At 41.0% G+C, this 22,667-nt stretch overlaps 1 protein-coding gene across 2 annotated transcripts; it reads left to right on the top strand.

Moving 5' to 3' along the window:
• The first annotated feature begins 6,349 nt into the window (after window positions 1–6,349).
• On the top strand, window positions 6,350–19,765 carry LOC119722945 (protein FAM76A-like). Of its 2 annotated transcripts, none has more exons than XM_038193362.1 (10): window positions 6,350–6,517; window positions 8,751–8,957; window positions 10,104–10,168; window positions 11,149–11,209; window positions 13,889–14,041; window positions 14,797–14,978; window positions 15,333–15,407; window positions 15,689–15,827; window positions 18,676–18,777; window positions 19,662–19,765. In XM_038193362.1, the coding sequence occupies exons 2-10, from the start codon at window positions 8,862–8,864 to the stop codon at window positions 19,752–19,754; spliced, it is 966 nt and encodes a 321-aa protein (XP_038049290.1). In that variant the 5' UTR covers window positions 6,350–6,517; window positions 8,751–8,861; the 3' UTR covers window positions 19,755–19,765. The 2 variants fall into 2 exon arrangements, with proteins under 2 accessions (XP_038049290.1, XP_038049291.1); XM_038193363.1 differs by lacking the exon at window positions 6,350–6,517 and adding an exon at window positions 7,359–7,381.
• The last annotated feature ends 2,902 nt before the right edge of the window (window positions 19,766–22,667 follow it).

Raw genomic sequence — 22,667 nt, 5'->3', positions numbered from 1 at the left:
ACGAATAACTCCAGTAATTCGTTCGCACGAATTACCAATTCGTTCCCACGAATTAGTAATTCGTGCGAACGAATTAGGAATTCGTGCGAACGAAATAGGAATTCGTGCGAACGAAATAGCAATTCGTGCGAACGAATTACTAATTCGTGCGAACGAATTAGCAATTCGTGCGAACGAATTAGCAATTCGTGCGAACGAATTAGCAATTCGTGCGAACGAATTAGCAATTCGTGCGAACGAATTAGCAATTCGTGCGAACGAATTATCAATTCGTGCGAACGAATTAGTAATTCGTGCGAACGAATTAGGAAATTCCAAAAAAAAAATCCACCCTGTCCCTTCCCGGGCTTCATAATTTTGTGTGACGTATTCTGTGTGCTGTGTTAAAATGTTTTCGGTCCGTGCGTGAGTTCGTGCCGTTGCGCTGCAGACAAACGTTTCAAAATCATTTATGTTTCTCTCAAAGTTTGTTAAATTTGATGGAATTCTCTTGAATGAACTATTTTGGGAAAATGAAATAATACTTTATCAGAAAATATGCTTCATTCGGTAAGTTCTGGCTGAAAAAAAAAATTTTCTCGCGTGATTCTTTTTTTGCGCGAAGCAGTTTTTAATCGATTCGGAACTGATTGAGTCGGAACTATAGGAAAAGAGACATCGGTACTTTTGACGTCGTAAAGTCAAAATAAAAAGAGCCTTAATTTGAAAAATTATTATGTAGTATCTCCACTCAAGGTAAACTATTGAACCAATGTCACTTGAATTCGTGGAGTAATTGAGCTGAAAGCATCCTAAATGATGTTTGCTATTCGGAACTAGGAAAACGACTGTACTAGCAGTGTGGCAGGTTTACCCATAGGCGTAGCCGGGGGGGGCAGGGGGCCATGACACCCCCCCCCCCGGCTGTATGTGGTAAGTCAAAAAAAGGGACAAAAAATGGAACGCAAAAAATGGAATGTTATATAATGTACAAATATTAAAAGTAGATTTTTACCAAAACGCGAATTCTATTTTAAACGAAACTATACGAGCATTTAAATATGTGTAGTCCGAAATGCTACGTACGTGACACATACATGTTCATGAACACCTACCGAAGGCTACAGTAGTTAGCGCGCTACTAATTTTATTCATAGCATAATAATGTTAATGGTTAGTCATAGGACTCTACGGATCGCATTTTTAACATTTTTACATGGTCGGGCGATAGAGTCCGAGATCGATTGTCCTATTGCGGTTACTATTATTTTTTGGACCATTTTCACTCGTACCCCCAATCAAAATCGTCAGATTTCACCCCCAAAACGGTCTTCAAACTGCCTTATGCGCCACTGTAGGCTTCAGTGGGAAGTGAAAATACAAATGGTGGTGGTTATTTTCCCAAAAGGCAGCTATAGGCGGCCTGTGTACTAGCACAGGTTGAGTTTAAAAAAAAAACCGATACCAATTGTCCGGTCCATTGTTTCATTGATGTTCTGCAAGTAGCACTTTCAAAATCTAGGATTTGAAAGCCCAATTCATAAGCTTTCGTTTAGTACAAGAAACATTCAAATCGCTCATGTAATGTTCAAGTTACGGAATTTTAAACACAGCCATCGTTTTAAAGTTCTGTTCACGGATCACAACAACTAATAAGGTGTTCTTTCAGAAAAACGAAAACAAATCACATTGGAATGTGCATGAATGAATAATGTTTTCGTGATGCGGAAAGAACGTACACCACTAAAACCAAGATGTCTGGCGGTTACAAAACGAACGAGGTTTTCCTATGTGTTTTTTTTTTCGGAGTCCCTGAACGCAAACTTTCAACAGGTCAGTCAAACAACCCTTCCCCATGAAAATCTGAAGATTTAAAAAAAAAAACACATCAAAATCATGTATTCTACCTAAGTATATATTCATTCACGTTATTGAGAAGGAATTGTGTATTGGACTTTCAAACCTGCAGCGATTGTAAATAAGGTGTGATGTCGGAGACATACTGACAACCTGAAGTACATGTACAATAAATGGCACTGCAGACATTTCGTCAACGGACACCACGAAGTAACACCCGAGTGGGCTTGAGTGCGCTAGGCGCGTATTTTACAGAACCGAGTAATTTTCGTTTTCACGAAGTAACATCCGGGTAGACTGCGTTCACTTCGTGTAGTTTTGCTTGCACAAAGTAACTCACCAGTTTAAAGGCTTTTATTTAGTGTTTCAAAACGTTTTTCTCCGAAATGTATTTCCATAACAGTGTTGTTACTTTGTGAAAACGAAACTCTGTTAATTCGCGCCAGTGTCTGAAGTCATTTGGGGTGTTACTTCGTGAAACTGTAACCACAATTTGTCATTGAGCGTTTTCACCAAAGACAACGCCGCAAGCGGCGCTATAGGATCTTTAGTTTTCACGAAGTAACACTGGAGTAGACTTGGGTGTTACTTCGTGAAGTCGATGACAATTTAAATCTTCTGATTGGTCCAAAGCCCGTCAGGACCGGTTTTACTTATGGTTGAAGACAAAGACAAAAAAATCGATCAATACAAAAAACATAAACAAGCCCGTACGCTTTGGGGGGGGGGGGGGCGCTCGGTGACGAGTTCCGCTCAGAAATAAAAACAAAAAAATGCCAAGAAAAAAAATCAACTTTGATGACCCACGGCCAGCACCACTCACCCTAAACGTTACCTCAAAGTCGTAAACACGAGCAAATTTGATTTAGAGTAAGAAGAAAATGGCCAGGAAATGCCTCAGATTGCACCACAGAGCGTCTAGAATCCAAAATTTCCCGGGGCCCTTAAGCGGGCCCCGGACCCCACGCCGTAAGGGCTTCGCGCTTCGCGCTCGCATTCAGGTTGATAACGGCCGGTCAGACTTGGCCCCCCGCTCCAAATTCCTTACTGCGTCTATGGGTTAAAGTTCTTGTTGCTCAATACATATGAGTTCAGAGTTGAAAATCATGTGTGTTTTGTCCCCTTTTCTTGCGTTTTGCCAGATTTCGAGGACAAGAGCCCAATAAGTTCCCGTTACAATCGGGACTATTTACCGGTAACTGTCCATTCGACGATGGGTGGAGATGAAGTGCACTTGTTTTGTGGCTAAGCTGCCGAAATTTCTGATTGTGACCCAGTTAAACGTATTTTCTTGATTGCGGAAACATACTGATTTTTTTTCTCCTAACTATTAATTTCAGTTTCAATATAATGAGTGGCGAGTTTCGACGAACCGGATTGTGTACTTATTTAATTAGTTCGTAGTCCTAACATCTTCGATTTGAGCTCAGGAATTGTACTCAATTTTAAATGTTATTATAAAATTCGCCTTATGCTATCCTTTGCTCGTACCCACCGCCCAAAAAGGGCGCTGGGAAGAGCTAATTTCTTCTTGATGTATGACGTAACTTCTTCGAACTCTCGCTGGATAAAATTTGTTTGAACATGCAGTAACACGTCCGCGTCAATTAAGCTTTCCGCTGGATGAGACGGTTATAATAAGCTAGCTCCCACAGTGCCGGTTCTACGGGGGGGGGGGGGGGGGTGCCTAGGGGGGCTCCCCTCCCCCCCAAAAAATTGCACAAGCAAATTGTAACACTGAGACGTACAGTATGCGAACGGTCTCCCCTAAATCTTGAAAAGGATGCATTTGTACATTTTTTTTAGGCCTAATATAGTGTGCCCGATTGTACGATTTTATCAGCGCTCACCATTGAAAATATTGATTTTCGGAAGCCTAAGTGTCCGGAGAAAAAAAGTATACATTTCAGCACGCCTCCTTGAAAAAAAAATTGAATCCACCCAGCTAGCTCCCCCCCCCCACCCCCTCCAAAAAAATGTATTGGCTCGAGAACCGCGCCTGAGCTCAGCACAATGCTTTACGCACCTGTGCTTCTCAAAATAATGACAAAGATAAGCCCTTCGCAGCGCCCTGTTTTTGCAGTGGGTAGTTACGAGCAGATTCCTACTCCTCAAAGATCGTATAGCGCACCTGCGTGGCGCGGCGCGGCGCGGCGCGGTGCGAGCTGCTCGGCTCTCCTCACATATACTTTCAAAAAGTCCCCGACTCATTTGGCCGCCTATGATATTAGCAACATTTGCGGGGATGGAGGAGCTAGGAGCTAATTGGTTTCACATTCGCATCAAGGCAAGGCAGACGGATGGGTGATGTGGTAGAGGGGCCGTATCATATTAAGTCTGACGCCTGATAGGTCCGACGCCTCATAAGTCCGAATTTGTGAGGCGTTGGACTTATGTGGCGGAATTATGCCTCATAATTCCTCATAAGTAATAATTCCGCCGGCGATGCCTCATAAGTCCGTCATTTCGGACTTATGAGGCGTCGGATCAGTGAAGCGTTGGACTCGGTATGAGCGGACGGTGGTAGAGACCGCATAATTATGACGACATCGTTCTGGTCTTATAGATTCGTTGGGGAAGGCGCATTGCAAGCTCTACTTCTCAGCGTGAAAGGAGAGAGTAAAAAGATTGGCCTGCAGCTTAATAAGACGGAAGTCATGTGCTTCAACATCGACACGGTACTACCATGGCTGTGAAAAAAAAGACTTTAAATACCTAATTGGCTACTGCATCAGCTCAATAGAATACCGAGAGAAGAAAGCACAGGCTAGGATCTGGAAGGCTTGCCAAAACCTCAAGAAGATCTGGAAGTCTACGATATGCCGGATTATCTCAAACGAGCGTTATTCGAATCCGTGCATCCGTGGAGTCCATTCTACTCATGACGGCTCTGAGGCATGGACCCTACTACAAAGCAAGAGGCTCGACTCGACGGCTGCTATGCTCGCATACTGAGGATGCATGGTTCTAGATGTGAGCTGGAAAGTCAGGATGAGGTGCATCTACGGCAACCTACCAAAGATCTCGACAACTTTCGGAACTAAGCGTCTGCGATTGGCTGGACAATGCGTACAGCATCATCCAGAGATAGCTGCAAGCCAACTCATCCTACGAAACCCACACAATAGCCTCTCGAGGTGGGCAGACTTTTAACCCACGTGAGACCATGCTGAGACGAGACATTAGGCTAGCCTCCGCAGTCGAGATCAGGACGGCCTTGGGAAAGCGTGATGTATTGCTTGCCTTTGTTGCAGTCCGACGGCCGGACTGGAGTCGACTCGATGACGCCCCCCTTAAGAAATCGTCTCCCAAGTCCACCCCGCCTTCCCAACCGGTGAAAAGCACAGTTCTATAAGTTTTTTTCACGTAGTTTATTTTTTTATTTTTGACGATAACCGGTCGGTTCAAGTTCTTTTGCGCGATTGGTTGTTCAACAAAAGGCGTGGAAACCAATAGCACCAACTATTGTTTGACATTGACAATGATGTCGGTTTTGAACATGCAACACGGGCCTATGGGAAGATGGTGTCCACCCGCCCCCTCCCCCTCTTGATTTTGTTTAGTTTTTAGGGAGGCTGGGTGTCTGGTGAAAAAAAACCCTGTCTACCATTCAGCACTGATGAACCTCCACTGTAACTTATGAAGCCCCTCCCCAGATGGGAACACTGCTGACGCGCAAATTATACATGTATTGCCAAGTTGTACAGAAACGTCAACTTCGCCTGCACATTATCGTAGTCATTCTCAGGCTGATCCTGGGGTGATCTCTTAATCAAAATAATACTGACTCTTAACAGCTAGAATCTCAGGTATCAGCAACCTTGTGATATCTGATCTGACGGTCGAGCTGCTCGTCATGTAACTGTCAAGTCGTCTCACCGATCTGATCGAATGAGTTGTCGCGACAAGTTGAGGTGGACGATGGGTCGTGTTACATGGTGTTACGATTCCCCAGCTGGCCGGCCGGCCCGCAGCCCCGTACCAACTTCATGATCGTAACATCCCCTCTACGGAGGTACGAGCGAATCGCTTCGATCAAGTTACACGTGGAAAGAAAAATGAAGTCCCCTCCTCCGAAAAGCAGAATCGTATTGTATTATAATCAACAGTAAGAGATATACGTACCATTGTCTGAGTGTACCAAATTCAGTGAGAGGAAATTTCGAGACGAAATTTGGACAGCTTTTCATGGTAAACTTTTTATCCAGTCAGATATTTGAACGAACGCAATATTTCCATATCTGAGAGTTCGAGGTCCTAAAAGAGGTCAATCCAATGCTCCCATTTCCAGCCAGCAAAATTTCACATTTATTTTATATTTGTACGCTGCACGTTCGGCCGTAAGTTTTCTGTGAGGTAACTGATGACAGGAATTTGGATTTTATTTTGACGATCTCTCTCGGTGGCGCCTCAAAGGTGGAGGACTAAACATTCCACATTCCCATCAGCAGAAATATGCCTTGCAGAAATCCAAATCTCTTTTTTGTATGTACTGGAAACCTTCAGCTGCAGCTGGTCGATCATGGACGAACTAATCAAAATTCCTAATATTAAATTTCCTGGTCTATAGAGGGCGTTCTTCAAGTTCTAGCTAGGCGCCATCAATCATTAAACGAATTCTGACGGTGTGAATTTTCTAATAAAATACGCACTTGTATGGACACTGCACCATCAGAAATGGGTACGGATTATTGTGTTAACTGATTATTATGTTTAACTGTTAATGTTTTGGAGTACAGTATAAAGAAATATAATAAGAGTACATTTTGCCGCCTGCCCTTGGCAATTATTTTTTTTTTATCAAATCATGATGTAGGCCTATGCTGGTTGTGCACATTCACGTCGGGGTAATCCTTACTTTTAGGACACCTCTATTTTTTACAAGTTCTGTTCAAAACTGACTTTTGCAGATGACTGTCCAGTACCAAAGTGACTTTTGCAGGCTAAAGCAGTCTTTTTTCTTCATATAAACTCATGTTAGTTGTAGTTTTGAAAGCACTTTTGTAGAAAATGTGACTTTCCTACCTTTTTTCGCAGTCAGACGTGTAGTTCTCACACGCGTGAAAGCCCTACATAATGAAAGCCCGATGGTGATTGGCTGCTTAAAAAATTAATTAGTCTGGTTCCCAGACCAAAAGATTCTGACTACTCCTGAATCTTTTGGTCTGGGAACCAGACTAAAAATAAATAAATTACAATGTAGTCTGGTTCTCAATCTCAGACCAAAAGATTCTGACTATTCCTGAATGTTTTGGTCTGGGAACCAGTCTAAAAATAAATAAATAAGATGTTTATTTTTTATCAGCCAATCAGCATCGAGCTTTCATCACATCGAGCTTTCACGTTTGCCATCTTGGTTTTTGAGTCTGTTTTCTGGTTGTCATCGCCGTCTTTTACCCCTAAATTTCCCTCATAAATCAAAGCCCTGCCCTCTTTCCACAAAATTAAACCTGCTGATATTCAAGAAGGTGTCAATGCCAATTGTTCAGATTTGCCAAGAAGTATCAGAATGTCAATTTGGAGTGTCATTTAGTCAACTGTTTTGGTGAGTCTTTCCCTTCCTATATAGGAACGGGGTCCTAAAAGTAAGGATTACCCACGTCGGATCCGTATGTAGGCCTACATGTAATTCATATCGTGTCTGGGTGATCGTGTAGTGTAGGGCCCCTGTTTTGTTTCGATGAAAAAAGAATCAAGATTGTTTTTTTATTACTAAAAAATGACATTGTCAACCTAAAGCTGACTTCTTTTATTGTATTTTTGAACAATTTCTTGGGGTAGAAATTGCAATTTTCCTATGCGGTTTGTGGACTGGCATGACAGGTAGGTGCTGTGGATGTGTAGCGCGACTTGCGGTGATCGCAATCTTTATTTCCATGTCGTGTTTTGTTGTCATTGTCATTTTACCTCCAAATTTTCCTCACAATTCAAAACCCTGCCCTTTATCTATGACATAATGCTGTATGTTCTTAATGTCGCCAACTATTTTTTTGGTAGGCCAAATAATTTAAAAGTGGATTTTGTTCCCATATACTAATTAGGCCGACTTGAACCTGGCCTGTAGATACTCGATCGCCTCGTGTAGTGTAGTGTCGCTATTTAGTTGCGATCCAATTAGAGTCGAAGGTGTTCATTATTACTCAAAAATTACCTTCTGGTTCTGGTTCTGGTTGAGTTGGTAAAATTCACTTAAGTATATCACGCCAACTTTCGACCTTATCATGACTCGCATTGAGTGGATGTGGAGATGAACCCTAACCCCCTTCTTCCTCAGGACTACCCTGCTAAATCCATCAGAGTCCAACCGGAGTTTCCCTTCTCAATCCAGTGCGTCTTATTTTTAGTTGTCTGCTGAGTCCAACATTTTGCATCAGGAATGTTTCTTATTCCAACTGGCTCCGTTGAGTGTATGACATACAATGTTCTAATGTAGTTGGATCCTGTTGGATTCAGCAGGATTAGGGTTAATAAATTGCCTCAGTTTTCATGAAGTGCTTGGATGCATTATCCTTAAATGCAAGTAGTGTCCTACAGTTTACATCATTGGCTGGCAACTTGTTCCATTCTGTAATGTTCTCGGAAGGAAAGAGTTCTTGTAGGCTACCTTGGTTGCATGCCGTTGGTAGAATTTGTGGTGGTGTCCCCAGGTAGGCCTTGTGTTTAAGGTGAGGTGCTCTGCTCATGAGATGGCAACCAGTTCGTGTTTGATTTTGCAGAGCATTGATTCCAGTGACTGTTCCCTCTTCCCTACTGTAGGCCCTAATTCTTTGTGCAGAATCTTGCTGAGCAAGATAGCAGAGCCCCATAGTCCAATCACCAATGAATTTGGTGACTACTGCGAAACGACTTGAGAGTACAAATACTATGCATTTATTTACAACAAAAGAGTATTTGATTTCCAATTTATTCAACAGCTGAAGCAAATGAGAAAACACAATACAGTACAACAGGTTCTGCGATGAGGGTATACATGTAGATCATTGCTGATTTCAAGAGATTGCTCCAATAAGATTCAGTCATCTGCAATGTCGATCACAACAACAAACCCACTATTTGCCTGTACCAAGTGCAACAGTCGTCATCCCTTTGAGGAACTCTCCCAAGGCCAGCAACTCTGCAAGGTAGGAGACTAGCAGTAGCAAGATATTAATGCATACATTTGCTTATCTTCACTTAACAGTTTGAAATGTACATATTAGTTCGTACACACCGAGTTAGAAACTGTGAGACTCGCTGTAATGTGTATTGAGAGTCCCAAAACTTAAGAAGTAAAAACATGCAAAGCATTAAAATAGACTGGCACATAAGACTTCCAGTGTAATATTTCTTTAGTCGGAGATGACTTAAATTAAACAAAAGAAACTTGGTGACCAGTCTCTATTTCTAGGCATTTCATCTTTGTTCATGCCATGTTCAAATCATGCAGCTCTACTCTCTGGTGCGAAACATTTAACGAAAAAAACCTGTAAAATTTGATTTGAGATATCAACCTTGGCTAGTTACTGAAGATTTGTACTGAAGACTGTCAAATATTAATTAAACCCTCCTCTCTCATTGACAGTCTGTAGAGAGTTACCCTAGACGTAAAAATCAATTCTGTAAACTGGCCGCATATTGGTACAATTGACAGGCTGTGGTAGGTATGTTAACTGAGGGGACCATGCCTTGACTGACATTGATAGATGTGGTGGGTCAGCACTGGTGAGTGCCTGTCAATGATGGATTTATCTCAGTCACAATGATGGCACAAAAGCTTCACTCGTGCATTCCAGCCAAACAAAGGCATCGCCCTCTACGATGGCTGCTACACAAACTGTACCAGTATTAATGGTCACCCTATCTATCAAACCCCTTCAACAGGCTTTGACAGTTATACGGTTTAATCCATAGGGGTTTCTAGTAGTTGGTGACCAGCCCGTGCAAATGAGAGAGGTAGAGGTTAGGTTTTTGACAGTTTGTGATTGTTATAAGTATCTGTAAGTGGAAATTGGCGACCTAAATTAGAAGCTTCTAATGCGGTGGTGTTGTGCACACGCGCATGCTGCATGCATTCTTAAAGATGAGACGCACGTACATTTTGGTATTGCAATTGGTCGAAGGAGTCCGGAGTGCATGTGTACTTCCTGAGCGCGACTCACGCGAGCCTGGTGGCGCCGCAGAAAATGGCTGCCACAGGATGTGCTTATAGGAGGCTTAATTAAAAGTAATGAATTACATGTACTATGAGAGTAAAAATGCAACATTATGTTTTGTTTTTCCATTTGAAGGATTGCAGAGGCTCCTATCCAGTGGTGAAATGCACTTATTGCAGGGCAGAATTTCAGCAGGAAAAGTACGTACAATGTGCAAACAATCAAGTTAGCACGTGAATTTCAGGTCAAAATCAACTAGACCAGTGCAAAAATTAGAACAGCACATACATGTATGCAGTTTGAATGGAATGAGTAGTTGAAAGAGTGTACAAGACCATTCTTGTTCAAATGATGAAAATCAGAAAATGTGCAACTTAACTGATCAAAAGCACATACAAAAAGAATACATAATGTGGAAATAAGTCAGAGTTCAATGTACACGTATGGGAGGTACGAAATGTACCATGCAAGTGTTCATGTGCACATGTAGGCATTCATAGGGGAACAGCAGTCTGAGTGAATTCCCTTGAGATTTGTTAGATTTCTCTAGAGATGAAGAGGAATATAAGTTAACCATGTGTGTGTTAGTGTTCTCTACTTATGCTTTAAAGGCATATTATGATCACGTGCTTTCCAGAGAAGAATGTTCAAAACTTTCAGCTCAGTGCCACTTTTCGAGAAAACAGAGAAAAACCATCACGCACAACCTTTTGATCACGAAACGCGATTTCATCTAAATAACTCTTTATTTCCAAAAGTCAGTCAATTGACTGATCATCGGAAATCACCTACTTTTCTTGATTTCGTCTAATTGAACTTTTGACAGCAAGCCAGATGGAATGATTTCACGAAATGTTTGGTAGCAATGCAATCTTAAATCTAAGTAAGATTTTTTGATAATAATTTAGTAGGTTACTTTTTGGATAAATGCAAATGATCGTATGTGCATTTAACTATGATCAGCCTCATGTCAGTATGGTTAAGATGATCACAATCACGCTGATCCTGTTTGATTACATTCAAATCACAAACTATTGTTGACAATGTCGTTATGACGTACATGTACTGTTGTTTCCTAGACCACAGATGCTGGTTGTTTGCACTCATCTCTCAGTAACACTGTCTCGATATTCTGTGTATCACATATAATGTGCTCACATATTTCATCATCTTTCCCCAGTAAAAGCAGCACAAACACTATCTGCAAGAAATGTGCACAAAATGTCAAGCTCTACGGCACTGTAAGTTTGATTTTCATTAGATTTGTTTTTAGTGTGTTTATTTTTACTGTTTGCAAGTACATTATATGTGTAACGAACACACTGTCTTAACTCTTTGAAGTAGTGGCCTACACAAATGTAAGTGACACAATCGATAATGATGTAGAAAACCTTTAGCGAGTATGTTTTGTCCGTTATAGTGGGTGCAGTTTCGGCCAAAATGCATCTTCGCCTGAGCATCATTCTCTCAAGGCAAGAGTTATAAGCTAAGACAGTTATTATTTCACTTTCATCATTGTCTCATCAAAGGTGATTGACCTCACTGATGTAGTGAACCATGTTCATGCATTTGGAACATAAAACTGTCAGATGTTTCAACATGGGCTCTCAGAATATAAATCTCTTTCTAATAATATTTTTCATGCACCTCACTTACCACTAGCTAGACTGGTTCCCATGTTGTACACTTGTGGTAAAATAGGCCAAAACAGTTCTTGCATGATAAAGCTGTCCATCCTTGTCAAATATGCTTTCAAACAAGTGCCCACCAGCCCCCATTAATGGTTTCATGTTAGTCTCCGCTTGTCCAGAATTTGAGACATTTTACAGCAAATGCACAGTTTTAAAGACATCGGTTTGAGATTGACCGATGTCCCTGGTGAATTGATCTCAATCCTACTTGACAAAACAATCCACTAGGGGAACATTTCTTTTCGACCCCTTAACCCAAACAAAAGATCACTCCTGCCTCTGGTTATCCAACCGACCCTTTTTTTCTGGCTTGAGCCTAAAGTCTCTTGGTTATTTGAAAAAAATGCGTAACATATGCGTTCATGTTGTTTCTTGTGTCGTAAAACGAAAAATGCTTTTCAACTACCTTTTTAAGTCAAAAATGCAATAACATGTCCGCTGTCTGTATTTGTTCATTAATCTAATTTGCTTACTTTGCAAGATCAGAAAGTGTCCTGGGCGGTGGTTGAAAGTTTCCTTTGCGGTGGTTGAAAGCATATGCGTCATAAATGCAGATGCAGTAATGGTAGACTGGTTCCCGCCACACGCTTTAACGATAATAGCCAAAGTGATTATGGAAGGAACAATCTACAGCCTACATAATGTAAATGGTCCAATTGGACATCATAAAAATGGCAAGCAAACATCGATGGAGAAAGAAGATTTCTACAAGTTAATTCACAGAACTTAATGTCTCTTTTCTGTGTATTAATTTTCTGTTTATATGTATTTATTTTGAGGTCTTAGAGCTCGTACTTAAGCAATACTGCTTTAGCATATATTCCAAATTTTCCACCGCCGTGCGCCAGTACATGCATGTGGTTGATAACGGTACATAACATTTCACACAGGCGGATACCGCATGATACGTACTGTGCTGGCCAGTTTCCCTTTGTGACAAACTGGTGTGCATAACATAAATTCTCCATTATATTTTAAACATCGTTGATCTTAAACAGTTTTGTCTTTAAACAATTTCCTTTAGGGGCCGTTCACAATTATCAACATTTTCACAAGTGTACAAAGAGTACACTTTTTCAAGACCCCCCCCCTCCCCCCTAAAAGCGTACAAAAAAAATGTTGATTTTTTTTTCACACAAGTCTATATATAGACACTTGCAAGGGTTTTTGTAGCTTTTGTAGATCAAGTTTTTGGCCATGACATGTGACACCGGCCGTTAAAAACATGCAGTGGATACGGACTATACATTTACATGTACATACAGTACATTTTCATGTACGTGTGTAGGACAATGCCGCGCATGCTGTACACAATACGTTATGGGATGCAATGCGGGGCCTGGCGCGGGGCGCGACCAGCTCGGCAAGTGCTCGATCGGCATCAGTTGTCGGCTGTGGCGACGGGCGAGAAAACATATCGACATTTAAAAAAAAAAAAAGCATACGGCGGCCATTAACCCCCCCCCCCCCCCCCCCCCCCCCAGCGTACGGTTTGTACGCTCGTGAAAATGTTGATAATTGTGAACGGCCCCTTAATTAAGGCATTTTTTAAAAAATCATTTTGGGGGGCCAGTTTCGATGGCTTTCGTGGCGCAAATGAAAATTATTCAAGTGGAGAAATACACATCTGGTGTGAATGCTCCATTCAATCAGCACGAAAAAAATCTTCAAAATAAAAAACATTTCCTGACCTGCCAACCATACTTTTGAAAGACATGTCATTGGAAACAGAAGTTTTTAGGTTTTTTTTTGGGCCTTACCAATGATCACCTGAAATGTTCGATCACTTGAAATGCTCTTGATCTAAATGTGTGTGACAATTAAATGAAGACTACGATGAATTTTTTTGCTTCGGGGAGATGTCAATTCAGTATGGAGTTTTGACCTTTGAAGATGAACATTTTTATAAGCACTGTAATTCATGATAAAACTCCATCATGTAAGATATTGATTGAAGTACCCACAGCCTGCTGCTGTATCCGATGTGAACCTGCCAGCCAACCTTAGAAAGGTTGCTGGTCTAGTAGTTAGACACCTGCACTACTAAGCAGCAGGTTGTGGGTTCGATTGCCACAGCTCTCAAGACAACACTGAACATGCTGAGTATACAGCATCTGTTATATAGTGCTTATGGAATTACGTCAGTAAAGGACAAAGCCCAATATTAATTCAAATTTATGAAATGGCATGTTTTTGTTAATTTTTCTCCTTTCTTTTTTGCCCGTGTAGCCAAAGCCATGTGAATACTGCAATGTAATTGCCGCTTTTATCGGAAATAAATGTCAACGCTGCGCTAACTCGGAAAAGAAGTATGGTCCTCCACACACATGTGAACAGTGCAAGCAGAAATGTGGCTTTGATAGGAAGGAAGAGCGCAAAAAGGTAAGTTCTATTCAACAACATTCAAGTATTGTGAGTGTGATAAGTTTGGATTTCTGGTTTATTCTTACTCATTTGAATAGTGATAATAGATAAGCTAGACTCTCTGTATGTCCTTAAAGCTTTCATTTTTAGAGTGTTTTTCACATTTGGACATTGCTTTGAATCAATTGCTCCATCTATGTCTTCCAAGTGGATGTTCTGTAACCCTCATCATAATATTCAGAATAGGTGCACTTTATTTATTTATTTATTTACATCATGATTTTTTTGATCCCCCTGGCTTTTAAGCCAAGAAAGGGGGATCTTGCAATAGTGTATTCCTTCCATGTGTATATGTGTTTTGGCTAGGTTAATTATTTAGTGCTGTCATATGAAAAGTCAGACTTCAATCTCAACCAAAGTTGGTGACAATAATCTCTGGGTAGAGGGTTTCAGATGACTTGAGACATTTAAGGTCAAAGGTTATCTAGGGGTCAAATGAGGTCATTGTATTTGGTTAGGTAAACTGAAAAGTGCTGTCATATGAAAAGTCAGACTTCACTCTCAACCAAACGTGGTGACAATAGTCTTTGGGTAGGGGGACTTAAGATGACTTGAGACATTTGAGGTCAAAGGTCATCTAGGGGTTAAATGAGGTCATTGTTGATTTTGGTAAAGTCATATCTGAAAAGTGTGCTTACTAACTGAAATACGGCCAGCATGCTAGGGGGATCGCGCAACTTGCAGGATTCTTTTTTAACTTTCACTGTCCTCAGGTTGATGGAAAACTTCTGTGTTGGTTATGCACACTTTCGTACAAAAGAGTTCTTCAGAAAGCTAAGAAGCGGAAGTATGAGCTAAGCAGCCACCATCGTAGTTCCTCCCAGCCCACCAAGGAATCCTGTGATGGAGAACCTGCCAAAGCAGAGGACAAGATGGACAAGTTAAACAGTAGCAGGCTAGTACAACTCTGTTCACTTCATATTGCATAAGCTAGGATTGTTTTTGGTTTAAGCTATAGCTTAAAGTGAAATCACCGTTTTTAGAGCAGCATTGACCAGATGATTACAGACTGAACGTGTCACTGTGATTAATGGGGGGAAATAACATTCTAAATTTGTCATCACTTATGTTTTTGTGGGCGTCAATCAGTGCTGCACACACATTGCTTAAGGACAAGAAAAAATCAGTCAAACGAAATGCCAGAATGCAATCAGTGAATGCATATTGAATATTGGATTCCCCTCATTAATGTGCTTGTTAATGACTGCTTATCAAGATGAATGTTTGGTTGGTTGCTTGATGTTTGTAGGTCTGCAGCAAACGAGAGTGACAGTAAGAGAGTGAAGTCTGATTACTCTAGCAATGGTGTGCTTCCATCATCAGTGTAAGTATAGCGTCATTCCATCGTGGGGATACCCGGCACAACAGGTTCCATGACACACTTCTTGATGATTCTGGATTCTGGTTGACTAAAGTGCAGTCACAAAGGGTTCCCCATAATAGGCTAGAACATGAAACTGGCATCAAATGTGAACTAGACGTACGTCGAGAATCTCCATGCTTTATTAGAAGAGTAAAGCTAATTTCAAGTAAAGTAAAGATAATTCCATTTGACAAGGTAAAGTTGATTATGCAATACTTGCTCTTTCCTGTTCATCTCTGAAGGAATAAATCGGATGTCATGTTTGTGGATCCTGGTAATACTGATCATATGGTGGCCATGACTCAACTACGCGAGCAGATAGCATCGCTCAAGAAGCTCTTAGCAGAAAAGGAGAAGATTATCTTGGAGAGGGATAAAAAGGTTCGTATGAAGAACATGTTTGTAGTCTTTTGTCCACTGTAGATTCAAGGAAGGTTAAGTTATTTTCTTACAAGCTGATTTACCCGATCATAGATCGGGTAGGGCGTAGTGTTGGGGATGAAAATTTGGGGAGTTAAATGTAAATGGGGATATAGTTAAGGAGACATGCAGTTATAGAAAAGCAATTTCTGTGGTGTGATCTGAGGCAATTTCTGACCACTAAAACCAATTTCAGCAACAGAACATCTTGTAAAGTTTTGGGTTTGGAGTAATTGAATCAGCTACATGTATTCTGAGCAATGGAATCATTGTTGTAGGCTACAATTTTTATTCGGGGAAGAAAAAGTGGGGGGGGGGGGGACCAAACAATGTCCCCCGCTTTAAAATGGGGGGGGGGGGGTTCCCCCTGTCCCCCGTCGATTTACGCACATGATAATTATATATGTACCATGGCAACTGTCTGTAAATGTTCCCGTTGGTCTGTTAAATTGGCATGTTGTGAGGCAGTCGCATTTGGAAAACGCAGTGAAAAGGTGACCGTAGTACACAGGCGAAGGCTGATTGTACAGTTTTGACAATAAATCATAATGCAATAAAACGTAAAGGTGTCATTTGAAATGAAAATGTTGAGTGTTACCATAAATTGGACTCTTCAACAAACGTAAACTTGAACTTCTTACAATTTGCGAGACCGTCTGCGAGGAAAAAGTCAATTTAACTTTTATTGAAGTTGGTCCAACCAACTATATAAGAGCAAGTTTTACTCGGCCTCCGAGAAATGTTTGCTCCTGAAAGGATCCGAGACCGCGGTTTCCCGCGACACCAAAATGGCTCCACGTCCGTGGAAAAATGTGGGTGTCAATGCATCGATCCTTCGTTGACCCCAAACAGGCCCCCGAAATCATAACACGACACTGAATTATACGTGGCGGGCAGCGAACTCACAACGCTCAGCCTTGGTGGTGGAAGAGCAACAGCACTCTATCACGCGACGTCACATGCGCTTCAAATAGCGAGCACCGTAGACCCAACCTCGTTTCCAGGGTGTGGAGCAGGCTGCAGTATGCGTTGCCATCGACAGTTTTGCATAGCCCGGAAATACTACGCAGAGTAGACTTTCGATTGGTCAGACCGCGCAAGGCATACTTAATGTGTAGTCCTTCTGAGTATTCGTTGCACTCAGCGCAGGGGCGGCAAGCGAAGCATATGAAAGAATAGGGGCACTTGGTGGCCACGCACCATGGAGAAAAAATATTTTACCAAGGTCACCCCATCCACAATTTGGTGAACGCTTTTGCAGAACAGCCGAGTAGAACACGTAAACGGAACCCCTACGTCGAAGCCGCTGACCTCGCACAGTCTAGACACGCAGAAAAGCCAGCACAGGGGGCGGCCAGGCAGTCAACGTGAAAGCGCACACGACGGCAAATTCCTGCGCAAAATGCAGTCACGAAAAATAGACGAAAAGGATCGCCGGTCCGTACGGGAAAATCAGGACGACCCGAAGCGTCCGACCCGGCGGAAGACACCCTCCACATTTTTCCACGGATGTGGAGCGATTTTGGCGCCGCGGGAGCCCGCGGTCTCGGATCCTTTCATGAGCAAACATCGTCTCGGAGGCCGAGTTAAACTCTCTCTTATATATATAGATTTGAGGGCTTTCCCCTCAGAGCATTTGTGCCCCCCAATTTTAGAGCCTGAATGGCATAGTCTGGTATAAACATGTGGTAGTGTCGCATCTATGACATAACAGAGTCACATGAATACATTTGCATACCTAATGCTCTTTTCAAAATATTGGATCAACTGCTGACAGAAACCAGGACATTCCATTAACGTTTACCAGGGGAAATACATGATAATTGTGAACAACCTTGTCATAGTCAGTTAAAAGCATATATAGGCAACACATACATGTCTGAGGCCTGTTTCATCGCACTGATCAACGGTTAGCATAATTTTTATGCTTATTATAGAAAAAGAATTGTGCTAACCATAAGCACTTTTTTCATAGCGTGGATATGCATAAGGTTGTGCCTGCATGGAGATTTTTATTATGTCACTAATTTAAGCCATTTTTGTCCTTTTGATGTTAGTGTGCCTTTTGGTGTGCTTACTGCAGACAGTCTCTGTCAAATTGATAAAGGTTCTATAAACAGAACATTGTATGCTTAGACATATGAAAAGAAGTCAAATACAGGGTGTCTCACAAAAAACCGAACCCTCAAAGCGTCCTGTTTTTCACATTGCAACTATCTATACATATTGAAAGACTATAGTCCATTAGCATTTCAACAACGTAAAAATCTTTCCAATCGCGTAAATTTTTATTGAGTTATGGCCAATTCAAAATAAGTACCACTTTTTCATTTTGTCTACGGCGACGATATTTTGGCAGCTGCAATACATGTAGGAACAAGGAACAAAAATTGCATTCCTGAAAAAAGGCTAGCAAGTAGAGGGCAGAGACAAAGCAACAAAGTAAGCATCTAAGAAGTTAATCAAACAGTTCTTTTCAGGACTACCATTACTTCCCCAAAGGACTAATGACTATTGTTGGGGAAAAAAAAAAATAACAAAGAAAGTAAATAGATATTTGCTATGAATTGTTTTTAAAGCTGTGAAAAAAGGATGCTTTGAAAGTTCTTTTTTATGTGAGACGCCATGTACATGTACACACATGGAAAAGGTCAAGAAGCTGGTGACACTTAAATATCTATGTACATTTTCCCCTACATTTTCTAGTGTTTATCTGTCATCTTCATTTCAACATGATCATGCATGATCACACAAAAGTTAATTCAAAGGTACAGTTGTATTAAATTGACTGTTGTCCACGTTCTACTAGATAACAGAATTACGAGCAACTCACATGCAGATTGAAAAGGATCTTCGAAACAAGTTGGCTGTTCTACAGAAACAGCATGGAGAAACAATGGAAGACGTGCAGGTACATGATCCTCCATCACTCAATTAGTGATGACTTTATTGACATTGATTTGACAACTTTGTCTTGTTTTCGTCCACCTCTACTGGAATCCAGAAGTTTGCTACAAGTTTATTAAAAGTTAACTACATGACTTGATGTACAGCAGGGGTAGGGTTTAATTGAGAGCATTCATAAACCAGTTCGCGCCGGGATTATTTTGACATGACCGGACACAGGTGCGGGATTGTTTTCACGAAGCTCGATGCCAAATGGGTTCAGGCCCTCGTCTGCGGGTAGCACACCCTGACATTTCCAGCTCGCTCGCTGATAGCGGGTTGCAGACAGATATTTCCGACCTCGCTCGTTGCGTGTCTATTCGTCATCCTTTCCGAATACTGCAAAACCTTTGCGTGCATACACGTCATCTGACATGAAGTGGTTAAACAGCTGATGTAAATGATCTGTTGTAATACAATCCTTGAAATCCAATTTCCTCATTGAATTTCACTTTCAATCTTCGTATTGGTGATTTCGTCGTGTCTGTGCAACAAGGTCGTATCTCCTAAAAGGGCCGAACGTGAAGCGCGAGTTTCAGAATGTCAAGAGGTCGTATCTCGCTTAAAACGTCGAGATACCACCTTGTTGCACAGAGCGTATTCCCGTGAGATACGACTTTGTTGCAGAATGGAGTTATGACCTTGTTGCACTGACACAACAATTTGTTCCCCATTTTGTTGTTTTTTTTGGGTGAGAACCATGATGCCTCAGCCAGAGCGTGTATACAGTGTAACCCTCCCACAGACCTCTCACAGGCGGTCACTTAGTCTCATCTAGTGTTTATGAGTCCATATTTATCCTTAAATTGTTTTTGAGATATAGTTCTTTATTTGATTGATCTTGTACAGGCCAAGAACCGTGCCCTTGCCAAGCAGGTGTCAATGATGTGCAAATCAAAGCCAGAGAAGACGGAACCAAAAACACAAGCCCCGGTTTTATGATAATGGACCCAGCTTTCCGTCTAGTAAGTGTGATTAGGATTGATTTCACTGACACCTGCCGTGAAGAGAAAGTAATCTTATGAAGAGCTTCGCTGCCTTGGCCACTCAACAAGGGATAACTTCTTTGATCGACCATTCAGTGGATGAATGTAGAAACCCACACACATACACACGCATGGCCAGCATTGTTCCTCTCTTTGGTTCCTATTGTTTAGGCTTAAAAGGTTTTTTCTTTGACGTGTGCCATCAGGTTTGTACATGAAAACCTTGTGATGACTTAAGCTCAGGGGCTCGGGGTTATTTCTATCTCAGTTCACCCTTTGTTCCAAGGCCTTAACATGTACACACGTAAATTGCAACTTGTAGATGCGCATGCACAAACACACACAAACGTGTTCTCACTGTCAATCGTGGACGTCCTATTGTCCCTCTTTTGTTTGTACTCTTTTTAGGAAGACTCCCATAGTTTTTTTACACGACCCCAATCACTGACGTATGCTGGGAATCGTGGACGATATTGTTCTCTTTAGTTCTTGTGGTATTTTTCGTCCACGGTTCGAAAAGATGAATACGTACACACATTTGTTTTGTAGTTGTGAGGACCACACATCTGATGAGTGATAGTAAAAGACACTGTGAGGACAGTAGAATGTCCCCACAACTAGGTCTGTTCATTTTCGAATAATTGAGTAGTTGATTGCTTGAAACTGCATTTGACCGAATATTCGAAACTGCCAGCTGCACGTTGTGCCACGCTGGTCAAAAGTCGCATGCAGTGTGCACAAGTTAAAATGTGCGTGCAGCGATCGATATAGGCTGCTCAGGAGTTGCATGAGACTTTTCATGAAATCAGACTTTTTGAATCTGAGAGAAAGACATTAGTAGTAAAGAAAGATATGCATCTTTGAGACCCTTCTTCAATTTTCAGACATTTTTAAAAAATTGACAATCTCATCCCTGGGAGTGTTTTGCACTGAGTAAATATTATAGAACTGTCAAAGGCTTTAACCTGCTAAAAGGATGGGAACAATGAACTGCCGTCTACAAAAAATGTGGCACCGGACAATAAAGCATTGCAACTTATGATAAAATAACAGCACAGTTGTGTGTGTATGTGTATAGTTTTTTGTTCTTCGAATATTCTAACCAGCAAACAGCTATTCGAATATTTAGTTGAAGATTGAATATGCAAATATTGGGCATATTTGGGCCAGCCCTACCCACAACTAGGTACTAATTAAAAAAACCTTCACCACAATGCAGCCACTGCTAATGTATACACAGAATAGCTTGTATGTATTGTCGCAGTAATATGCCTGTTCTTGTTTTATGACAGGATTGGACTAGTATGGGCTGTGTGTGTCTACTTTCTCCTTGCCATTTGCTCATCAAGTGACTACACATAGTCTGACTTAAACCAGTCACATCAGCATCATTTCTTGCTTACGACTCTTTCAGGACATTACACATTTAAAGTCTTATTATAACAATAATGCATTTTTAAGTATGTACATGTAAATACAACTTGTATATAAAATTTTACATTTCACGTAAGTGATTTTTATATTTTTTAACATATTACTTGTTTTAGGAAACATTTTGATAATATACTTGATGTATGCTCATTGTATATATAGTAAAATTGTGACCCAACCCAACAAAATGAGGCAGAAGTCTCCAAGGCTGTTTTTGAGTTATGTCCTCTCACGAATCTTACACATAAGGTTGTCTGGCTGTATGGGAAAAAAAATGGGGGAAAATGTCTACATGACTCATTTCTTGGGATCGGGTCAGAATTGTGAAGCGAAGGATGCGTGAAAGACTGCTAGACATGTATTGTATGAATCTATTGGCACACAGTTATGTCAGAGTGATCATCCTAATTTGTTATTAGTCTGCACATACATTGAAAAATGCAAAATATCATGATATCTGTACTTCTCAATAATGGGTGACAATGCCAGAAATGAAGCATTGAGGTCAGTGCTCTTCACTTCTAGGCTGCCTCTTTCCTTTTGAGTTCTCAAATAAAATGAAGGGGCCATCGGTGTCCATGAGAGGCACAGTGAAAATTGGGCTAGATGTTTTGATAGATCAATTGCTGTTGCTTTTCTTCACTCAAGTAACTGACGTTTTCTTCCTTGTCTTCTCTCATTACATTTGTAGCTGTATTGTGGTACAATAGATGCATACTGCAGTTTGCAAGATGAAGTAAATCATATTAGAAGAAACAATGGATAGTGCACTGATGGGTTTTCAAATTGGATAGATTCTGTTGAAGGACATGGATTATAATGTGAATTTGCGTATTAGAAGTTTTGACAGAAAAATAACAAGTCTACACTGACGTGGAGTATCTGTTGGCCAAGAAGGGACCAGAAATGAGAGACGTTTTGGGCTATATTTTATATTCAGGCATGCAACTTTTCCTCGGATCAGCTGATTTCCTCTTTTTTTACTCCCCATGTGTGCCATTGAAAATAGAAAAACACTGTACAAAGTCTTGGAAAGATTTGAATTTCCTCTTTTTTTTGTGATTTCCCAGTTGCATGCCTGTATATTAGTGACCATTAGAAACGGTGTAGGTATGGGATATACATGCTACTCAGAAAAACAAGCTATTTATGTCGCCATATTGTGTGATAATTTCACTAAATTATATGCAATACATCGTGACATTTTGATGTGAAATGCAGATTGCCCATAGTGTGCCATATAAAATAGCCACGCAATATGGTGATTTAATGAGCAACTGTCTACGAGCCACATAGGTAAGCGTACAATTTCTATGGTCCCTATTTTTTTTTATTCTGCTGAGGTTTGTGAATGGTTGCATAGTGAAACATTGTCTAATATGTAACATTTGGAGAAATATGTAATACTTGTAGATGTTTCAAGTTGTAAATATGAATA

This window comes from Patiria miniata, unplaced genomic scaffold (genome assembly GCF_015706575.1).
Source record: "Patiria miniata isolate m_02_andy unplaced genomic scaffold, ASM1570657v1 HiC_scaffold_16, whole genome shotgun sequence".
NCBI classification, from domain to species: Eukaryota; Metazoa; Echinodermata; class Asteroidea; order Valvatida; family Asterinidae; genus Patiria; species Patiria miniata.
The sequence above is the reverse complement of the archived record's forward strand: the minus strand, read 5'-3'. Positions and strand labels throughout refer to the sequence as shown.

Excerpts from the sequence above, each read along its gene's own strand:
- LOC119722945 (XM_038193362.1), top strand. The coding sequence starts at position 8,862 with ATGTCGATCACAACAACAAACCCACTATTTGCCTGTACCAAGTGCAAC. Across the intron at positions 10,169-11,148 it reads GCAGAATTTCAGCAGGAAAA|TAAAAGCAGCACAAACACTA; the intron begins GTACGTACAATG and ends ATCTTTCCCCAG. Across the intron at positions 18,778-19,661 it reads AAACAATGGAAGACGTGCAG|GCCAAGAACCGTGCCCTTGC; the intron begins GTACATGATCCT and ends GATCTTGTACAG.